At 46.7% G+C, this 21,026-nt stretch overlaps 3 protein-coding genes across 4 annotated transcripts in view; 2 read left to right on the top strand and 1 right to left on the bottom strand.

The window, feature by feature from the left end:
- The window catches only part of LOC144110666 (uncharacterized), a 45,978-nt gene extending 37,760 nt beyond the window's left edge, over positions 1 to 8,218 (top strand). For both annotated transcript variants that reach the window (XM_077643722.1, XM_077643723.1), the window contains one exon: positions 6,407 to 8,218. In XM_077643722.1, the coding sequence (XP_077499848.1) occupies positions 6,407 to 6,647 (241 nt within the window). In that variant the 3' untranslated portion in view covers positions 6,648 to 8,218. The remainder of the gene's footprint in view (positions 1 to 6,406) is intronic.
- A 6,008-nt stretch (positions 8,219 to 14,226) lies between these two features.
- Positions 14,227 to 19,124, bottom strand: RpL15 (ribosomal protein L15). The gene is made up of 4 exons (XM_077644612.1): positions 19,044 to 19,124; positions 17,788 to 17,974; positions 15,979 to 16,115; positions 14,227 to 14,557 (listed from the first exon to the last, which is right to left on the bottom strand). Exons 2-4 carry the CDS (start codon positions 17,957 to 17,959, stop codon positions 14,252 to 14,254), a joined length of 615 nt encoding a protein of 204 aa, XP_077500738.1. The 5' UTR covers positions 17,960 to 17,974; positions 19,044 to 19,124; the 3' UTR covers positions 14,227 to 14,251.
- Positions 19,125 to 19,357: 233 nt separating this feature from the next.
- Positions 19,358 to 20,609, top strand: Polr2J (DNA-directed RNA polymerase II subunit RPB11). Its single transcript, XM_077643242.1, has one exon. It carries the CDS (start codon positions 19,553 to 19,555, stop codon positions 19,904 to 19,906), a length of 354 nt encoding a protein of 117 aa, XP_077499368.1. The 5' UTR covers positions 19,358 to 19,552; the 3' UTR covers positions 19,907 to 20,609.
- The last annotated feature ends 417 nt before the right edge of the window (positions 20,610 to 21,026 follow it).

Below are 21,026 nucleotides of genomic sequence, written 5' to 3'. Positions count from 1 at the left end.
GCGAAAAACTTCTTCCAAGTCGCGAAAAAACTGCGTTTTTCAAGCCCCAATCTCTCGGTAAGGTGGCTATAATAATAATAAGAAGAATAATAATAATTGGTTTTGGAGGAAAGGAAATGGCGCAGTGTCTGTCTCATATATCATTGTACACGTAAGGGAAGGGATAAAGGAGGGAGTGAAAGAAGAAAGGAAGAAAGATATGCCGTAGTGGAGGGATCCGCAATAATTTCGACCACCTGGGGATCTTTAACGTGCACTGACATCACACAGCACACAGGCGCCTTAGAGTTTTGCCTCCATAAAAACGCAGCTGCGCGGTCGGGTTTGAACCCGGGAACTCCGGATCAGTAGCCGTGCTCCGCCCCAACACACAAACCAGTTTTTGTCGCCGCTTGCGAGCCTGTAGCATGTATGCCATCTTGACGCTCATGTAAGCTGTAAGCAATCTCCGACGATTCTAGACAGTGAAGCAACACATCTGGCCATGAAATTGTTGATTTACAACTGAAGGCCTCATTTCAACAAGCAGCAAACCAGAATTGGCTCCCTTCTGGGACCAGCAGACCCCAGCTCAAAACCAGAAGGCTTCCTTCTGGGACCAGTAGATCCAAGCAAAACACCACTGGGTGCCCTACAGGGACCATTTCAACCAGCAGCAAACCAGATCTACGGCTTCCTTCTGGGACCAGATGAAACCATTAGAAAGCAGAATCCTATTAACAAATTTTCACCTGGCGGGAACTTTTGCAGAATTTGATCTACAACACACAAGGTTTCCGTGTTTTTCGTTTCTTCTCACTATCCTCATACCCTTAAGCGAGAACTGAATGCTTGTAAGGCAATAAAAACGTACACCTGATGCTGTCAGCGCAACAGAATGCTCAGAACAACCCATTTTTGGCACATCACCAATTGACTAGCTGTAGAATCCCTGCCGCAGCTTCGGCATGCAAGAGCGTTCGGCTGAACGCAAGTTTGTTTTCCAGGACGTTGACAAGATCGTAAAATGAGACTGACGAATGTAAAAGGCCCCCCAAGGTCCAACTCGTTATAATTGCCTCAGCTGGAAGTTGTTTGGGTATGTTGCCTTTGTCACAGAGACATGCTGCTCTGCTGGGACTCCAGAAGTTTTTTTTCGAGTGGTGGGCAGGTCTTCGAGTTGTTTAGTTGTTTGTATGTTTACTCCATCTTTTATTTAAATGTTTAATTATTTTATTTCGTTTTTGTTAATATCATATTTCACTGTTCAAAAGTATATTTGTAATGCATATAAAACCTGAATTGAAATGGCTAACTTTACATATATTGTGGGGTTGATTTGGGGAGATAAGTACGTTCTCCCCACTCAATCACGGCTGACACGGTTCAAAGCCGCCCGGACCCCACCTCGTGATGGCGTACGCTACCGAGCGCTCGCCGACCACGGCGGGCCTTGCTCTGAGGGAACAAAGGAACGACACATTGGCTGACACAAACAGGCATTTATTGCTACAGAAACAACAACGCCAGCTAGCAAAAAGGTACGCTAATGAATCGAGGTCGTCCGACTCACCAGCAAGGTTCCGAGCGAATGTTCGCCCACGCTAGGGCAAGGGATATATACTCCGAAGGCCGGACGGGACGAGTACGGGAGCCTGTCTCCCCGTCGCTTTCTCGCCCCGCCGGCGAAGAGCGGAGCCGCGAGTGACGCGTCTGCTCAGGCCGACGATCCCAGCCGAAGCCCCCTCCCGCGCGCGGGCTTTGGCAGTCTCCGCGCAGCAATGCTGGCGCCCTCTCTTGCCAGTTAATGTAACTCACAAGGGAATGCGCTCAGCCTCGAGGTGAGAGTGAGACCGCCGCTGCACGGTGCCTCGCGGGAAAGCAAACTCAGGGGGCTGCAGGGCAGGTCCCCACATCCCCCCAACCTTAAATAGACCCACGCGCCTGAAAGTACATGCTATGGAGGAATCTCCTGGTCTTCATGTCCTTGAGGCACGTCTTGCAGCGGAGGTCACGCCAGCAGCGTGTACGCAGACTTCCGCGGTATTCCGAAGGCGGCGTGAAGGTCTCCGCTGGGACGACTCGCATGGCCCGCGGACTACCGTGTCCGCAGGCCCGCGAATCGAAGGCCGGTGGGAAAACTGCAGGCCAGGATCCTGCAGTAGTCGCCAGGGCAGCAGCAGCCGGAGGTGACTGCTGACTGGTCTCGCCACAGCTGCCCCGAATGGATGCGGCGAACAGGATACAGGCCGCTCCGTCGCAGCAGCGAGACGATGTGCACCGGACAGCAAGCCTGGGTGGCTCCACCGGATCTGCAAAACTGCCGAAGCGCTCTCGGCGTGCCTTTAACGTAGGTCACGGGAGGGGAAACGGCATCCGCAAGGGCCTCGTGACACAATGCCTAACTCGCTAGCAAAACGTGTCGGCGGCTGTGCAAACGCAAAGTTCGAGTGAACAAAGCCCTTTCTTGAGTTGAACAAGACTGTTCAGTTCGTGCGAGGTTACAAAAAAAAACGGGCGGGCAGCAAAGTGCGCCCCCTCTCAATGACACGGTCCGGTGGTCATGTCTCTTTTAACGTGGTGCAGGTAGGTCCGAAAAGCCTCAGGCCTAACTACTGAGTGTTATGCACCTCTTCTTCGTCCGTCGTCTATGTTCGCGCTGTATTTTTTCCTTAAAAATGTACGTAACCCAACTAGCCCAACTTTCCATCCTAACTACCGCTCCGACAACGACCGTGACCACAACAAAGACCCGAAACGGGTTATGTGCGCGCAGCCGCAAGGAGACTTCAGCTCGCTTCCTCGCCCCGCCGGCGTAGAGCGGAGCCGCGAGCGACGCGTCCGCTCGCGCCGATGATCCCAGCCCAAGCCCCCCTGCCCCCTCTCCCGCGCGCGGGCTTTGGCAGTCTCCGCGCAGCGATGCTGGCGCCCTCTCTTGCCAGTTAAGGTAACTCACAAGGGAATGCGCTCAGCCTCGAGGTGAGACCGCAGCTGCACGGTGCCTCGCGGGAAAGCAAACTCAGGGGGCTGCAGGGCAGGTCCCCACAATATATAAAAATGTACAGATGAGAAGTGATCGACTGCATTAAAAGTTTTTTCATACTTTTTCAATGCTAGTAATCATGCTCATGAACAGAGCTCAGTCAGTTAACCATTTCTGCTGGGACATGATTGGTTTAGGTTACTGATATTAAACGTTTTAAGGCTGGGTATGAAGCGAACAAGCTCAGCCTCACTGTGCTTTACATTTATAACGTCCTGAAATTGAACTGTTTGTCAGAAATCTGATGAGTGCCAGAAGTTGGAGACTTGGGGGAGGGGGCGCTGCCCACTCTGGAGAAATGCCGGGGGGCAACCGCCCCCCCCCCCCCCCCCTTCCTGTTCCGGAGTCCCTGGAGCTTCTGCAGGCTTCAAAATGAGTTGTCAAAACACCCTTAACTACATAGCCTGCAATGTAATATATCAGCCGTGAATCGCTGTGTCGCTCAGCATAGCTGTGATGGCCTACAGCCACTTCCACTTTTTCCGCAGCCACTTGCTCTGTTGAAGGCATCTCACCCTCGCATAAAAAAACGCTGCTATTGACACTCCAATACAGGCGACGAAACGAACTGAACTGAGTAAAACTGCAACGGCGTGTGCAAGGCCGACGCGGCTGAGCTTACCGCGCTGCTAGCTGCAGCGCCGCATTCCCCCTGGTGGCATCGGTGCGCAGAGGGGTCACGCACGGCCGAAGGAAAACGCCGATATCTTCACTTCACACCTCCCCAGTCTATCCACCCTACTCTCGGCAACGCACTTCATGCGACGACGCCACGCCGTCCACGAGCACTGGGCGCACCATTCAGCTGCACCTGCTGGAGCCACGTTTTGTGTCGACGGAAGCATCGCAGGAAGCCGCCGCGGAAGTGCAAGCAAAGCTGAGTTCCATGCCCGCGACCGCGCGGAAAATGGAACTGACGGGTGACGGGGAGGCGCTTGCTAGTACAGAACAAACGGACGAGTTTGTTGCACATGTCACGGCCCTATACGCACTTCTCGTAAATGCCAAGTACCAGCAGTGCTCTCTACCAGGACTTTCGGTTCAGCTGGGAACAAGGTTTGGGTTGGCAGCAATATTGGAGCTAACATGCGCTTTCTGCGGTACTGTCACAAAGGAGTGGTCATCACCGCGGAAAGAAGGCTGTAGAATTTCTGATGTTAACTTGAGGGCTATACAAGCTGTAAAAAGCATTGGCAAAGGGGCATCAGCTTTCAACAATTTCTGGTTGATAATGAATGTCTCTCACAGAGGGTTACACCACAAGACATTTCAAAAGCATTTGAAATCTGAATTCTGACCGGCCAGTGAGACAGCTGTTGCCAATGTTTTTTCTGATGATGCGGCAGCTGTGCGCACTGTTTGCAGCGAGATGGACCCTACCTTTAATAATAATATTACAGTTGTCTATGATGGGACGTGGTTGAAACGTGGCCACACATCCCACATAGGTGTTGGTACTGTCATTGAGTTTTACACGGGACTGGTGCTCGACTGTGGCGTACTTTTAAATCAGTGCCACGGATGCACGTAGGGCCCCAAAGAAGGAGATGACGATTATCAAGAGTGGAAAGCATCCCACATCTGCCAAAAAAACACGGATGTTAAATCTGGCAGAATGGAAGTTGAAGCGGCCTTACTCCTATTTAGAAGGTCCTTTCAAAAGCGTGGTTTGCGATACACAAACATTGCTTGTGATGGGGACAGTAGAACCTTGGCACTCTGCGAAGATGAGACATACGGTTTTATCCCCTTCACAAAGGAGGACTGTGTGAACGACGTCAAGAAAAGGATAGGCACAGCCCTGCGTGCTCTTATCACAAAAAGCAAAAAGGGTCGGCCTATTGGCGGGAAAGGTGGCCTCACTCAGGTTTTAATTAAGAAGTTGAAAAATTAATATGCCAAGGCCCTGTTCACTCATGATCACGACAACATTGAGGAGATGCAGAAAGCTGTGATGGCAACTTTTTACCACATAACATCTACCAATGAACACCCACATCACAAACTTTGCCCCCCAAGGACCGCAGAGTTGGTGCCAACACCAGGCTGCAGAAGCAGAGGGCAAACCTCTGCCCTCCCACAAGTACCAGCTTGCAAGGCATGTCGCAAATGCATTACTGCCTGTTTATCAGCGGCTATCTGATGTCCAGCTCCTCAGCCATTGTCTTGAGAAAAAAAACCCAAAATGCTGCTGAAAGCCTTCATTCAGGGATTTGGTCACTGCTGCCAAAAGGTAAAAATGCATCTTTGATTGCAACAGAGATGGCTGTCAACGAAGCAGTTTGCAAGTACAATGCAGGGACCCGCCGTGCTTACACAGAGTACTTTGCAACACTTTGGCTGCAAACTGGCCAATATGCTCTTTGCAGAGCAGTGGAAAAGGACGTCTTGTGGAAAAGAAAGGCAGCAAAAGCACTTCAATCTCGAGGCAAGGCATCCAAGAACCCCCGTGGTAAAAAGGACACAAAAGACTATAACCCTGGTGCCTCTTGATGAGTGAAATAAAAGGTGCAACTTCAGAAGCCATTTTCTCAAAACTGTTTTTTTTTTTGTCACCTGCTCTGATTGTTTCGCTGATTTCTTCATGACCGCTGGGGCTATCTTGATAGGGGTTTTTTTGCTGCATTCCTTGAAAAAATGGTTCAGGTCGTGACACTCTTGGTTTTCCGGCACACTGTTTGCTGACTTACTGATTCGACTAGTTGTTCACAGTCTAGATGCCTGTTGTGCAGTCTGCTTATAAAGCATGAAAAGTAAAAACTTTTACATTGTAAATAAAACAATCTAAGAATGCCACGACCTCATCCATTCGTTTTGGAATGCAACGCACTTTGAACAAGTCTTCTATCTTATTTTGTAAGTCGCTCAAGCCTGGTACAAGGTGAAAAGGAGGAAAATTCTTTAATTAGAAAGTTGTTGAGATATCAGTTTGAAAATTTTATGGTGATATCACAGAAGCATTACCAGTAACTCTGCCAATTTTTATCAGAATCCATGAAGAAATAGGAAAGTTGATCCCGAATGCCACATCCCCCCATAATCCAGCCTCTTCCAAGACCTGGAATGACAAAAAATGTCCCGTCAGCGATTATATGACAGTTTTTCTAGTGGATCACGTGATCAAAACATCAACTTATTGTCACAGTCGTCATTCTGTCGATGAAACTGAAACCGAAACAGCGTCAAGAAGAAATTCAATTATAAACTATTTAGCGGTCGTACACAAATACCACTGGGTGCTGCATGTATACGAATGTCTAACGCATCATTTGAAAGAAGAAAACATGAAAGCAAAAATTTGGTGTTATATTCCTTTAAATGCCCTAGAGCACTGCACTTATCAGCCTTCCACAACATCCCCTGTACCTTATAAATGTCTTTCAGGGATGAAGAGCAGCTGTCATTGTTCGAGCAGTGGCTGTGGCGGCATCTTCCAGGTGCCAGAGAGGGCGCGACACGCATCTGTTCACCTACTGTGCAGGCCCAACTGACCACTCTGCTTCGTCACGAGGCGCAGCAAGTCCGTGCCCTGCTGCAAGAACCGTATGCAGAGGCTCGTCGCTCGCTGCACAACACTGAGTGGCACACAGACTTCTTGGCACAGCTTGTTACTGACAGATCCTGACTTTGCCCTTGCTTTCACTGCATATTGTAGGGTCAGCACGTCGGCCTTCATCACCGCGACTGTTCACTCAAGGCATTCACACTTATTCTCATGAACTGTGCTTCGGAATAAGGTTATGCGGGACTGGGTGTGCCTGTTCATGCGCAAGGTTCAACTACCCAACTGAAAGTGCCTCAAGTCAGGAAGCTTTGCGAGCCTCCACTGGCTTTCTCAATCTGAACTGTATAGCAATTCACATGTTTATCTCAACAACTTTCAAAAAGTCTTTATCGTCTGCCACTCATTTATTTGCTCCAATTTCATGTAGATAGTTATGCTTTTGACGTTGGTGCTTGCCCGCCTTGTAGCCAATGGCTGCACTTAACGGTACTCCTTTTTTTGAAAGTTGCTCCACCTTGGGGGATGCTACTAGACATTCGACTAACACCGCTCCTGCTTTGAGCTGTTGGTCATTTCAGCCCAGCCTTGCCATCTGTTAGCCATCTTGGTTAGCTTAGTCAGTAAAGCAACTGCCCCAGACAAGCGGTGGTCTCGGGCTCGAGGCTCGTGGACTGGGACAAATTTTTCTTCAACTGCGAAGTTTCTAAGGAAGCTGTGTAGCTTTTCTTTGTAGCTGTATGGCTGCATTGAGGTGGTTGTCGAAGAGTAAATGTACACACACCATCTCTTGCCCAGTTTGCTTAGCCAAAAGGGAAAGCTGCCACTGCCTGCAAGACCAGCCACTAGAAATGTGAGTTCACAGGTAGCATAGTGAACTGATGTTGACGTTTTCTGAGAAGTGAAAAAAATTGGTAGGGTTCTAGCTAAGTTAAACCGAATAGACATGCAAAAGCTTGTCTTTAGCCTGATTGGCTCATGGTTTTGCTTTGTTGGGTCGTCGGTACATCTGGCGACAATGTTGGACTGTGGTTAAGCTCTGATCGGTCTGTTCGTGCTGCCGATGGAAGTTGATGAAAACAACGATGTGCAGTGCACGGCGCGAGAGTGTGCTGCAGTTTAACACGAGGCATGTTCGGCTGTGGTGCTCTTGCGCAGCATCCTTTGAAGCTGATCTGTTCGTGCCGTCGTGGATTCAACTCCTATTCGTGGATGCTGATGTGATTTCTTTTTTAACCTAACCTGATGTGGCGTCTCTGTTACTAGGCAACGGCACAAGATCCAAACATCCAAAGATGATAAGATTCTTGGTCGGTGTTGATGAGCACATGAATGCTTTTGCACTAATAAGAAAACTCACTGCTGGTCCCTGTGAGGGTTGTTCTCTTCTGTTCAACAGCAATACCTCTCTACCTGATTGATTGAACTCGCTCTTTTGAGGGCTGCTCTTGTATAAGTGGCAGTTTTCTGCATATACCGCATGAACAAGCCACGCGATCTTTGTGCAAAACTTAAGTGTGAGCAAAGTGGCGGCATGGAAGAAAAATTTTCTGAAAGGCATGAGTGAGGATAAATGTAGATTACTTTCTGTATGCGGGTCATTGGTGTGGCAAATTGTGAATGTACACACAGTTCTGCTGCACATTGATTTTTTTTAAAACTTGAAGCATGTTAATAAAATGATATCTAGAAGTAGTGTCTGTCCTTTGCACTGGTGATTATGTGTATGTTCTGTTAAAACACAGCAATGGTGGCTAGTAGCAGCTTGACCACGTACACTTGGAGAAGCTGGAAGCAAAATCCTGTTGTTGCAATGGCAGTGGCACACGCCGCGGTGGCTTAGTGGTTAAGGCGCTCATCTACGAAGCCAGTGTACCCGGGTTTGAACCCGACCGTGGTAGCCGCGTTTCAATAGAGGCGAAACGCAAAAGGTGTCCGTGTGCTGTGCGATGTCAGTGCACGTTAAAGATCCCCAGGTGGTCGAATTATTCCGGAGACCTCCACTACAGCACCTTTCTTTGTTTCTTCTTTCGCTCCCTTCTTTATCCCTTCTCTTACAACGCACCCAGATATGTGAGACAGTTACTGTGCCATTTTCTTTCTTTAAAAAAAAAAACAATTACAATTGTTTATTTCAGTTGCATTTGCCTGAACTAAACTACAGTCCCTCTTCTGAGAAATAACTTTTTAACTGTACAAGGTTTCCCTGTGGAAGCCTTGAAATGTCTTGACCATCCGTCTTCATGTTGAGCTCCTGTTTCTTTCTGGCATGAGTACCACTCCCAACAAAACTAGATTTTGACAAATCAGCGACTTGATGATATCAGTATGACAGTACAGTTGTGTCCCATTAATATGACTCATGTTGATATGGACGACTTAAATTATCATTAATTTTTGGGGGGCCAAACTTTTTCAATGTATTTACGCCTCGTCACAAAACTTGTTGACCTAAAGTGTGGTGAGGTGAAAGCCTTTAGCGCGGTGTTCCTGCTTGTGTCACTGATGTGTGGTTAAGATGTTGATTAAGTACACAATTGTTTGTGAAACTTAAATGCTGGAGACACTGGAGGGCATTTGGGAGGCATCCGTCTGGTTCGATGCCTTTCCGCAAACAGGCTTCAGCGTCCTAAACAAGGAGAACTACATATGCATTGGCAGGAAGTAGCGTAGTTGTTAGCACGCTCGGCTGCAGAACGGAAGGATGGTGGTTCGGATCCCATTGTGCACATATATTTTTTTTTCTTATTGAGTTGCTGAAGAGCGTAACGGCTGGAACGGACAGGGTCGTGGCCGCGATTATGAGCCATTAAAGGTTTTTGCCTTAATATGGAAACTCGCTGTCTGAACAATGAACAAGGTAAAGATGTACAAAGCCCATTTGGGCCTATGTAATTCGGTCACATTAAGGGCTATACACAAAAAACCTTTGCTTGCGTGTTTGCTTCTTTCAAATGATGCGTTAGACATTCGTATACATGGAGCACCCTGTGGTATTTATGTAAGACAGCTAAATAATTTGTAATTGAATTTGTTCTTGACGCTATTTCGGTTTCATCGACTGAACGACTGTGATGTCAAGTTGACGTTCTGGTCACGTGATCCACTAGAAAAACTAATATAATCGCTAACGGGACATTTTTTGTCATTCCAGGTCTTGGAAAAGGCTGGATTAAATGTTGTAGCGAATTGAAACTACATATCAGTGGTTATATTAGTTTTTCTAGTGGATCACGTGACCAAAACATCAACTTGATGTCACAGTCGTCATTTAGTTGATGAAACCGAAACAGCGTGAGAGAAGAAATTCAATTATGAATTATATAGCGGTTTAAGGCAAGTACCACCTGGTGATACATGTATTCTAATGTCTAACGCATTGTTTGACAGAAGAAAACGAGCAATAATATTAGGTGCCTATAGTCCTTTAAAATGAACAACGACAACAAACCTCGACTGCCCAGCCAGAAATTACTTTTCGTATTTTTACTGCAGGGCTCCAACAAAATCAGTGCAGAAGTGCAAATGCCAGAGTGATAGCCTATTTTAAGAGTGTTAACTCTTATTCATCACGTTTCTCAATTTCTTGGGGTCTGCTACCACCTCCCTGTGGAGTGAAATTTCCAAGTCCGAGGAATTCAAGATGGCGGCCACCATAGTAAATCGATATAGCAACCCAACTGGTGATTAATTGGTGACATCATTAGTGTACTGAATTGGTGATTGATTGGGGACGTCACCAATATATATACCCAATTAGTGATTGGTTGGTGACGTCACTTATAAATCCATAAATGTACAAATTCGTATTTGCATGTTTTTGCGGTTCCATGCTTTACAATGACACTGCCAAGGTGGCTGGTCGAAGCGAATCGCCATTTGTCATATTGCATAAACCCGCCGCGGTGGCTCAGTGGTTAGGGCGCTCGGCTGCTGATCCAGAGTTTCCGGGTTCAAACCCGACCGCGGCGGCTCAGTTTTTATGGAGACAAAACGCTAAGGCAGCCATGTGCTGTGCGATGTCAGTGCACGTTAAGATCCCCAGGTGGTCAAAATTATTCCGGAGCCCTCCACTACGGCACCTTTCTTCCTTCACTCCCTCCTTTATCCCTTCCCTTACGGCACCGCACGGTTCAGGCGTCCAACGATATATGAGACAGATACTGCGCCATTTCCTTCTCCCAAAAACCAATTATTATTATTATTCATATTGCATAAATTGCTTTGAAGAAAACGCTCTCTGTGGCTAGTGCTACATTGAGGGCTGACTGAGTACATATATATGTAGAAGTAGTTTGTGGGATGGGGAAAATCATAGTAACTGAAGCAGTAGGAGATATGTCAACATGCCATAAAGCGCCATCACGCAACCACGACATTGTTTAAAAGATACTGGATACTACGATAATGCGCTTCGAGCTGTCAATAATTGCTCTATTCCCCTTCACTGCCGATCAGTATGCACAGAACCATATCTCAATCATGAAGTGTTTTCTACAAACATTTTTTTTTTTTTCAGCACAATTCTTTACTCACGCGACTTGCTTTATGGACTGTTTTGCTGGGGAACCAAAGTGTCCATATTAATGAGGCACAACTGTAGTGCTTTTGAAAGGAAGACGACACATCACAAGCTTAGCAACAGCTCAATTGCATCAGCCTAGCTATCTATATGCATACATGCATGTTCCACAAGCTACAAAATCATTAGGGATCCATTTGGTTAGCTCCACTAGATGCAAGAGTGCCGCCAGAATATTACGGAGCGTTCTTTGGCGTTAAAAAATTTCTCACACATTCTGTAGAGAAGATATAGTTTCTTGGGTTCATTCATGAGCGCACCAGCAGCATGTGCCAACGTGTATGGAGCAATTCCTACTTTTCACTATGCAAGGTGCGAGAAGAGTGTGTTTGCCAAAGTGTGTTCCGTAATATTATGGCCAGGACTGTACAGATATGGTTCAACTATGGCTCCAACATACTGCACTTCCATTGTCATCACAGTTACCAGCCAAGGTACTGCCACTGTGAGAAAAAACTTACCACCAGCAGCACCCAAGTGAGGCCAACAAATTTCCTGGCCTCATCACTTCACTCACTTGTCTGCCACTCTTAAAGCGACACTAAGGACGATCTGAAGTTGGCTTGCATGGACAGACTATTCTAACCACAAAGATGCTCCTTTCACTGATAAGGAATTTTGATATGAAAGCTAGAAAAGGCCAAAAAATAAGAGGACGATTATGACACGTATGTTCGAGCTTTAGCTGCGGTATGATGCCAAAGAACTTTTCAGTTTTTTTTTTTTCTCACGAAGTCCAACAGCTGGAGGTGAATGGGGACTTGCTTGGGACTGCAGTATTACTGTGAAGTGACATTGGCGCAGACAGGGGCTTTTTCATTCTTTTTAGGTTGCCCCAACGTAATATTTGTGAAGTGACCTTGTTTCCTAAGATCACTTACAGCAGTGACAGTTAACCCGTATATCTCTTCAGGCACGCTGGTTAGAACGTACAAGCTTGAACTTAGTAACACAAACCACCTTTGCAAGCTAATGTGTTTGAAACTGAGTTTGGCCCCGAAAGGGTGCAGCAGGGTTTGCAGAGCCTCTTCCAAGCGCACACCCCTAAGAAAGCTGGACGACGTGCCAGGGGACGCTTGTACCCATCCTTGTGCGGCAGGGGGTTTTGAACCAAACACTTGCTGCAAATGAGGTGGACACCAAAGCCGACCGTCGTCTCTCATCCTCTTTCCCGCCTCTCCCCTATGAAGGGGAGTGTCCACCTTTCCACTCTGCCAACAGAGGCGTGTGGCAGGTGGTGCAGCGAATACTGACAACGATGGCACACACTAATGAGGCATAAGCTAATAAGAGTACACGAAGTACACACGTTGCCATCACCGGCCAATTTCACAAGCATAAACGTGTGCATCGACATCGTTTTTGGTCTTGCATCCCAAAGGCTTGGCTACGCAACCGTTCACCTCAAAATGGTGATCGCGGAGCCATTTTCAATGTAGACATCTCTGGTTTCGATTAAGTGGTGGGAAATATGTCTCTTTCTGCAAGACAAGCACAAACATAGCAAGAAAGAGCCACAGAAGACTTTTACCAAGAACAAAAAATTGATGTTGAGGACCACCACTTGTCTGTTCTAAAACAGCACGGGGGGTTTCCACTAAAGCTGTGAATTTCATTTTTCCCTGTTTACTGCACAGATTAAAACTTCCTCCTCAGCTTCCAAGTTTCCATAGTGTGCATCTGCCATTATTTCGCCTGCATAGATGGAAGACATCAGGTGGTTTCAATTACAAAGCAATCCTCAGACTGCTTCTCTCACAACACAGGTGCAACTTTGGGAAGTGAAAACTGGCTTCAGCGAAGATACAAAGTAGTCTGTAGTGCAACAAAAAGAAAGCTGAATAATAAGCACTTCCACCATTCTTAACACCACCGAGCAACATTGTGCATCAGTAACAATATGAAATAACCATAGAGTTTCTTACAATATATTAACAAGAGGGAAAGCTGGCAGTGCTGCACCTCAGCCACCATAGGCGCTCAAAGCATCATGTGGCGATGAGCTACTTGGTGCGGGACAGTCGGTTTTCTTCAGGAACAGAAAGTGGCACTACTGAGACGTTCCGTTCACAATGCAGACAACTTTGGCGCAAAAGCCATAGTAGCGAAAACGCAACAGCACACGATGCCAATAAAAGGTCTTTTGGTTTCTGAAGTGCCATTCAAAACCTCTCAAAGTGTTGAAGTGACAAAATTTTTTTCAAAAACATTTCTTTTTAAAAAAGCGCCTGTTAAGCACTAAATATCTGCTTTTGTTGTCTGCAATACTTGGCCAATAGGAGAGCATGCCATTGCTTATTTTTGGAAAACTTTATATTTACATGCTTTTCTGCTCGTTTGTTGGAATTTATAGACAGGATATTGAATGCTAGGACAATCTTTTATCATAAAATAATGTTTGTTTTTTCATTATCTTTTGGCCAAAAGTTGTGGTTCTGCAGTCGGTAGCTCTCCGTCCCATGATGCTTAGGGCGCCCATGGTGGTTCAGGTGGTCTCGAGGAAGCTCCATGCAAACTCCCACAGGCGGGCGACAGCTTTCCCTCTAGTTAATAGTAAGAAACTCTATGGAAATAATATCTCAAACCAAGGGAATTTTTTTTCCCCGATCAATCCAGTGTGAACTGCCAAGATTTCTTGCTCAAAACGTTTTGTCTGGACAGATGACATATCTTGCAAGCATTATGCCAGCAAAATGTGCTAGCTGCGACACACTTGCACCTACGCCAAGTGCCCAAAAATTAGCCAGGGAGAACTGTGTTTTTTCTTATTCCCCAAGCATTGCGCTCAACTATTGGTGATCCAATTTTAATGGCACAAAAAAAAAATCTAGGCAAAACGCCTCGGCTAAGTGCTTTTGGACTGAACAAACTTTCCCCACTTTTCCAAACATTTCACCCCAGGGAAGCAGAGTCACACTGGGGGAAAGTTAGTACCCAGCAGAACAGAGGACAAACCCTGCAGCCCCTCCACATGCAAGGTGGACGCTAATGTGGGATTAAGTTCCACAGCAGTCCTCAAGTACTTCCGTCGCACCTCCGTCGCCAGTAAGCAGGGTGGCGCAAACCAGTAGCAAGATCTCTTCCCCTACACACCAAGGAAGACTCTGGAACTGAAGGAGCAATGGAGAGGGGGCATTTATTGGCCTCAGCGCTTCCTGTGCATCTGCAGCGTGTTGCGGCGCTTCCAGCAAGCACGGCGTGATCCACCCACGGTCTTGGTGTACCGGTGTCCCTTGCCCAGGCCCCGCGACTTGCGTCCAGCCGAGGTGAGGCCGCGCAGCTCACGGTGCTTGTGCACCGACTGGCAGATCCAGTTGGCCTTGGGGTCGCGACGGATTGCCTTGTGGAATGGATCCACCAGGATCACCTCGTAGTACTTGTAGGTTGAGTCCTGGGCCACCCAGTACGAGTTGAGGACGCGCAGCGCCTTGCACCGCCGGCCGACCCGCTCCTGTTACATTTGACGGGGAGAAAGATGACACTGGTTAGAGGTCGTGTGCAGATGCCCGAGGCCAATGGACAATAAATCGAACATCGTGATATTAACCACAGGCATTTAAGCGAGGAGATAAACAGTGCCAGCACTTGTATACGCAGCTCCAATGTGAAAGGAAATTGTTGAACAAAAGAATGAATTCTGTTACTACTTTGCACTGAAGTTGGAAATGTCTCGGACATATTCTGTGCAAAAGAAAATTACTTGGAACAAAGGAAAAAATGTGCATTCATATACTTATGAAGTGATCATTGCTTGAGAGCTACCCATATGCAATTTGTATTGGCTGCATGGAAAGCTAGCCAGCATGGCAAGGCAACAAGGGCAGTTTGGACAGATGTGGACTGTGCAGCATGCAATTGAAGCCATGTTCACACACAAAAGACATGCAAACAAATAATGTTCAAACTTCTCACTGTCCCACAGAACACCTCATATTTTCTGCTGGCAACATGCCACTGCAACTTTACAGCAAAGGATCAATGGCAGTGTGAAGCTGAAGAGACGGGATTCTCGATAACACAAAGCAAATTGAATGAGGGTGGGGAGGGGGTTGTCGAAACGTTGGCTAGTGGACTGAGGTTTCCCTCCTTGGCCCTTGTTCAACTCATTTCCTGTCGCAGCAAGGAAACAGTTCTATGTTCAACAACAGAGAATACTGCTCTCAGCCAAACCAAATAGAAACAAGCCCATCTCCAGGTTTTTATGAAGTTTAACTTGAAAACAAAGCCACAAAGGCTCCAAACTTGGGCTACGTATGCTGCATTTCATGGTTGATCAATGGAAGGGGTTACAACTTTTCTTCCAGAATGTAAATGAACTTCTACCTTTTCACATGGACCTGTACACTAATGGGTTAACACCGACCGTTCCTGCTGTACTACAACTACACCAACTACTGCTGTACTACTATTGGTAGTATGCTTCGGTCGCCTACTTGTGAGAGCAAAGCTGCTGTAGTACTCCGCACCACTGGTTCATTTTCCTCAGAACATGAGCAAAAATCATTAACGTCAACAAAAACGACAACAAACAGGTGATGCGGGTAGCATTTGAGAGTTCTTAAAAAAAAAAGTTTCCTTTGACACAGTAAGCTTCTACAACCCTCTTTTCTGCAAGGACTGTAATGTCCCCAACCACTGCCAAGGTCAGTCAACACGTTGAAGACCTAGTCAAGGTCCACACTGCAGTGTCACAAAGTACTCCTAATTGGGTGTGGAAGTTCCCACTTTGATGAGGGGAAAAAAAAAGCCCAACCACAATGCCACACAACACGAGTGGCTCCCCTCAATCATAAACGGTCATGCACACACATGCATCCTGGTCACCTGAACATTCCACAAGAGCACAAAGATAATGAAGAGTGTGACGCCCACCTCAGCGATGGACTGGTGGTTGCGGACAGGCTTCAGGCTGTTGACACCGTGGTTCTTGGGTTTGCCGTAGGTGCATCCCTTGGGCACCTGCTTCTTGCGGCCACCGCGACGCACCCGGATGCGGTAGATCACGTAGCCTGCATCAATGGTCATGCGCCACCTGTCAGAACGTTCACACGTGCAGTGGCACAGTGCATTTTACGCAACAAAACTGTAGAATATGCCCTTAATCCCGCAGGTCAACCATTTAAAGGGACACTTGAGAAAAAAATTTAAGTTGGCCTGTATAGACGGACTACATCAGTACAATGACAGAGACCACTCTCACAAAAAAAAAAAAAAACACTTTGTAAGCTAGAAAAGGCCAGAAAACAAAATATAGGCGTTGCCACCACCGCCATGTTTCACAAGTAAACTAAATGCACCAACAAACATTTTATTCGCAGGTCCCAGAGGCCATGATATATCACCATTCACTTCAAAAAGGCAGAAACCACTCCCCAGTGTGGCCATCCCGAGTTCGAATCGAGTGGCAGGAAAATTTTTAAATTCATTTTTCCCAGTCATAAATAGGCTTTTGCTCTTGAACAACGTTAGCATACCCAGAAAAGGGCAGAGAATCATTTTTTTATAACAATAGCTGGGTGGAGTTGTCTTCAATGTCCCTCAAACCATGGCAGTTTGATTTCCCTTAGCCACCTTCAGTTAGTGCTACTTGGTGTCACTGCCATTTGCAAGCCGGCACTTGCTAAGCAAGCACACCTAAATATGCTTTGAAATTGCAATACCTATACTACTGCAATATGCTCTCGAGGTTCATAACTGGCTGACTTGTTATAACAAATCTGCCTATATCAAAGTTCACTAAACCTCTTGCCTCAGGCACTTATGTTCACAAAATTGCAGAACATATTTGCACCCATTACAAGGGACCACCTAGGAATCAATTCTACTTTTGAAATATTTCCTCCAAGACATGAATACTGCTGAAAATCATTTGCAGGTGCCTGTTCCTTAACTGACTGCCATCACTTTCAATATTTTTTGCCTTGTAGTACTAAAGAGTCCAATGAAATGGCACATTTTAGAGGAACTCAAGCTAGACTGATAAGTTGGCATCACATGATAGCAAATATGCCATTTCTGCCAAAAACAGAGCAATAATAAGCCAGATAATCGCGCAAAAGTGGAGCACATGCGCTGACACCCCTCTCAGATTACTATAACTACACCTGGTTAGGTGAATTCTTTGCCGGCCACAGTTGGTTAATCGTATTCACGTGAAACACTATTATGCAGTTAATGAACAAGTAAAAACGAAATATGAGGAAAGCAGTGTGGCGAGCGTAGCCAAGAAGGCAAGGGGTCGTATGAAAGCAGTGAAAAGAAGACGTCAGAAAGATAAGACAAAGGTACAAACATGAGCGCTGCGCCTTTCGTCTCTGGTTCTGTGCACACTCGGCCAGCGCATAGCCACTGTACATAGCAAGTTCCGAAATGGAAGCTCTCAACGGCATTCACGCTCATAATTGGCACCTCTGATTTGCTGGCCAGAGCGGCCTGGCAAACACACAAAAATTACGCAACTGTCCTGGCTTCGGGGGCTCCTCGGATGATGCCTGTTTACGGACAGTGGCCCAACATGGCCACCTTGCGCAGCGTATGAAGCTCTCGTATGAGCCATAGCAGCGTATGAGACCATAGTGTTAGAAGTTCATGACCAGTAATGCATAAGAAGAAATGGTAAAAGTAGTCTGAACAAAAACCACGGGGCAAAGGGGTGTGATTATTATAGTGAAAGATGCGCACCCTGCTTGGCACGGTAGCCAAGGCGGCGAGCCTTGTCTGGCCTGGTGGGGCGGGGTGCACGGTGGCACGTGTTGAGCTGGCGGAAGTACCAGCAGCGCAGCCGCAGCAGGAACCGCATCACATCTGACTGCTTCTTGCGCCAGAGCTCCTGCATGTACTTGTACGCACCCATGGCGGCTTCGCCTGCCTGTAAAGGAGGTGTGGGATGAACACTCACTTTACAGCCCGCTTCAATCTAAGCTGCAACTTCACAGTTGGAACTGAGCCATCATTTTAATTCTTTAATCTAGCTTCTTTACATAAATCATGATTGATGTTGGACGCCAAATGATTTGCATTACCTTTAAAAAAAGGCAAACACTGACGCCAAACATGACAGAAAACTATCATTAGGAAAAAAATGCGGCTAGGCTGCCCGCCTGCCAAAATAAGGGTTGCTATGCTGTCGCACAAGAACTCCTTGCCAGGTCACGTTTCAAGCCCAAGACACAGAAAACGCTCTAGCGTTCCTCCCTTAACTAGGAACAGGGTAGATTAACATAACTGACCGACTGCAAGTCCGTGCTGTACAAGTTTTACAAACTGCTCGTACCGCTTTCCTGGTCACGCAGCTGTGACTGCCCCTCACAATAAAGCACTATTGGACGTGATTACATCAAATGACATTTCTTCTTTAAATGCATCTAATAGGCTATTATCACTACACAAACTCGGCCACTGCTGTAACCCAGCGAGATCGCGGCGCTCAAAGGCTGATATATGAACTCTGCTGAGACGTGACACAATTCGCAAGGTAATCAGCTCGCACTATTAGCATAATCGGTTACTACAGAGCTTAAATGCCAATGTCAACTAGGTGAATTGCCGATGATAATCTGGAGCACAAAGCATGCACAGGTTTGATTTTGTGCACTACGATTGTCTGCCTAACGTAAGTCAGGCATACGTAGTGGTTTCAGGCGCGTTAATAACTCAAAAGCAGTTTTTTTTCTTTTTGGGGGGATTGAACTATTCTCTCTGTACCTTCGAAACAGCGCAGTTTCAGCACTCGCGAAAGCGCATGCCTACGGTAGGGGATGCTCGCGAGAGCAGGGCAGACGGAGGCATTTAACAGGCATGAAACGAGCAAAATACTGCCATCACAACAATTATCAATGTGTAATGCATATATTTTACTATAACCAACAGCGCTATCGCTCTATGCAACGAGGATCAAAAAAGATTTTAACTCAATGATATCACAGAGGCCAACATACCTAACCGGCGTACTCCCTCAAAAAAAATGGAAAGGAAAGAGCGTCTCGTGAATTCTCGTTGAATTGAGAAAACGCGAGATGCATCAGTGTGACGACGACTCCTCTGAAACTCGTCAAATTCAGTTTAATTTTGTTCCTCTTGTGCGTTGTTTTATTTACAATAAAAAATAAGCATTTTATTTATATGCAAAATAAAATTTGTGTTACAGTAGTTTAAGTTTTTGTTATATTAATTATAACTTTAAGAACTGTTATGGTTGGCGGTAATTTATAGTCTCGCTTTCTTCGTTAAAGAATCTGGTAACGTTTAGTAACATTTTGCAAGATTGCTTTGGCAGTGAGTAGTGCTGGCAGGTCAACTTTATTCTTGACTGTTTCGAGCATTTCACTTCTGTACGTTTTCTTGACGTTCGGTTACACCTAGCGTCGGCACCCACCGTACCCACTGCGTTTGGTGAAGTCGTAGCAGCAGCAGTCTTCGACGTCAGCCCAGGGCGAACTGCGTCGCGATGAACGCACCGCCGGCATTCGAGTCATTCCTGCTGTTCGACGGTGAGAAGAAAATCACCATCGAGAAAGACACGAAGGTTCCGAACGCGGCCATCTTCACGGTGAACAAGGAAGACCACACGCTGGCCAACATGATCCGCGCGCAGCTGCTCAAGGATCCGTGCGTGCTGTTTGCCGGCTACAAGGTGCCTCACCCGCTCGAGCACAAGTTCATCCTGCGCGTCCAGACCACGCCGGACAGCGCGCCGCAGGAGGCCTTCACCAACGCCATCACGGACCTCATCAGCGAGCTGTCGCTGCTCGAAGAGCGCTTCAAGGAGGCCGTGCGCGAGAAGCACGACGGGCTCGAGTAGCAGAGAGCCGCCCGCGACGTCTGTGCGTTGGTGACCACTGTTCTGTTTCGAGCTGCCTGTTGTGAACTCTGCTGGACCCGCTCTTGTGGAGGGACAAAGCGCCTGACGCGTTGTTAGTTGCAGTTCCGGGCACCACGTTAAAATAAAAGGTATCTGCTGTCTCCGCTGCCTTTATGGAAATTTGGCAACGGACACTTTGCATATAGGCGCATCGACAGGTTTCCGTCTATAATGCCGCGGGGCGCGTGCTGTGTTCATTGGCGTGAGCGTGGTTTTGCTAAATCAAGGTTGTGACAACACCGAAGCTTGCGTGTTTAGTACGGAGGATGTGCGACGTCATGGTAGCAATTGCCAATGAGATGAGTGTGAGCCAAAAATTAATCGACCCGAGCAAAATGTTTGTGCTGAAAACCTATGCGTAGGTGATGTTTTGCTAGTACTGCAACTGAAATATTGCACCTTCCGCTACGCAGCCGCACACTAATTTCTCATTTCCCGCTTCTTGCGAGATAGGGAGGTGGCGCCTTTTAAAATTATCAGAAATATTGCCTCGTTAATGGACTTTCATACAAAGCAAGGTACCAAAACTTGGCACAGGCAGTGACCGTTCTTGGATCGCATTTATTGGGTTGTAGCTTTGGTTTCATTTCACGAGAAAATTTATGCAGCTTGCTTGCTGAATAAAATTTGCATTCCATCTTGACTTTGCACTAGGCTATGTGATTTCAATTGCTAAGGAAAAGCTTTATCTTGCATAATGTTGATGTGATTGGTGCAAAAAAAAAAAAAAGTACTATTCTTGATACCCTGTTTGGGCAGCATCTTTGCTTCTGCTCTGAGAGCCGCAAAAGAAAGGGCCTTTTCCACTGTCCTGATGGTTCATCTAAGCTGACCAACATTCATGGTACCATAGCCCTTCAATGGTTTTGAAAAGACTATGATGGTACCATACGAAAGCCAGGTCATAACATACACTGTACAGATAATTTAACGTTGGTTATGAACTAAACTCGCTAGGACACTACTGCTGAAATGCTTGTGTGCAAGAAAAGTGCCCTGCTTGCGTAGTTAATTATTTTACGACCCATCCAGGGGCAGATTTCAGTCAGTCTTGGAAGGG

The sequence above is a fragment of the Amblyomma americanum genome, chromosome 11 (assembly GCF_052857255.1).
Source record: "Amblyomma americanum isolate KBUSLIRL-KWMA chromosome 11, ASM5285725v1, whole genome shotgun sequence".
Classification (NCBI taxonomy): domain Eukaryota; kingdom Metazoa; phylum Arthropoda; class Arachnida; order Ixodida; family Ixodidae; genus Amblyomma; species Amblyomma americanum.
The sequence above is the reverse complement of the archived record's forward strand: the minus strand, read 5'-3'. Positions and strand labels throughout refer to the sequence as shown.

Excerpts from the sequence above, each read along its gene's own strand:
- Polr2J (XM_077643242.1), top strand. The coding sequence starts at position 19,553 with ATGAACGCACCGCCGGCATTCGAGTCATTCCTGCTGTTCGACGGTGAG.
- RpL15 (XM_077644612.1), bottom strand. The coding sequence starts at position 17,959 with ATGGGTGCGTACAAGTACATGCAGGAGCTCTGGCGCAAGAAGCAGTCA. Across the intron at positions 16,116-17,787 it reads TGGCTACCGTGCCAAGCAGG|GCTACGTGATCTACCGCATC; the intron begins GTGCGCATCTTT and ends CCATTGATGCAG. Across the intron at positions 14,558-15,978 it reads ACCACCAGTCCATCGCTGAG|GAGCGGGTCGGCCGGCGGTG; the intron begins GTGGGCGTCACA and ends CAAATGTAACAG.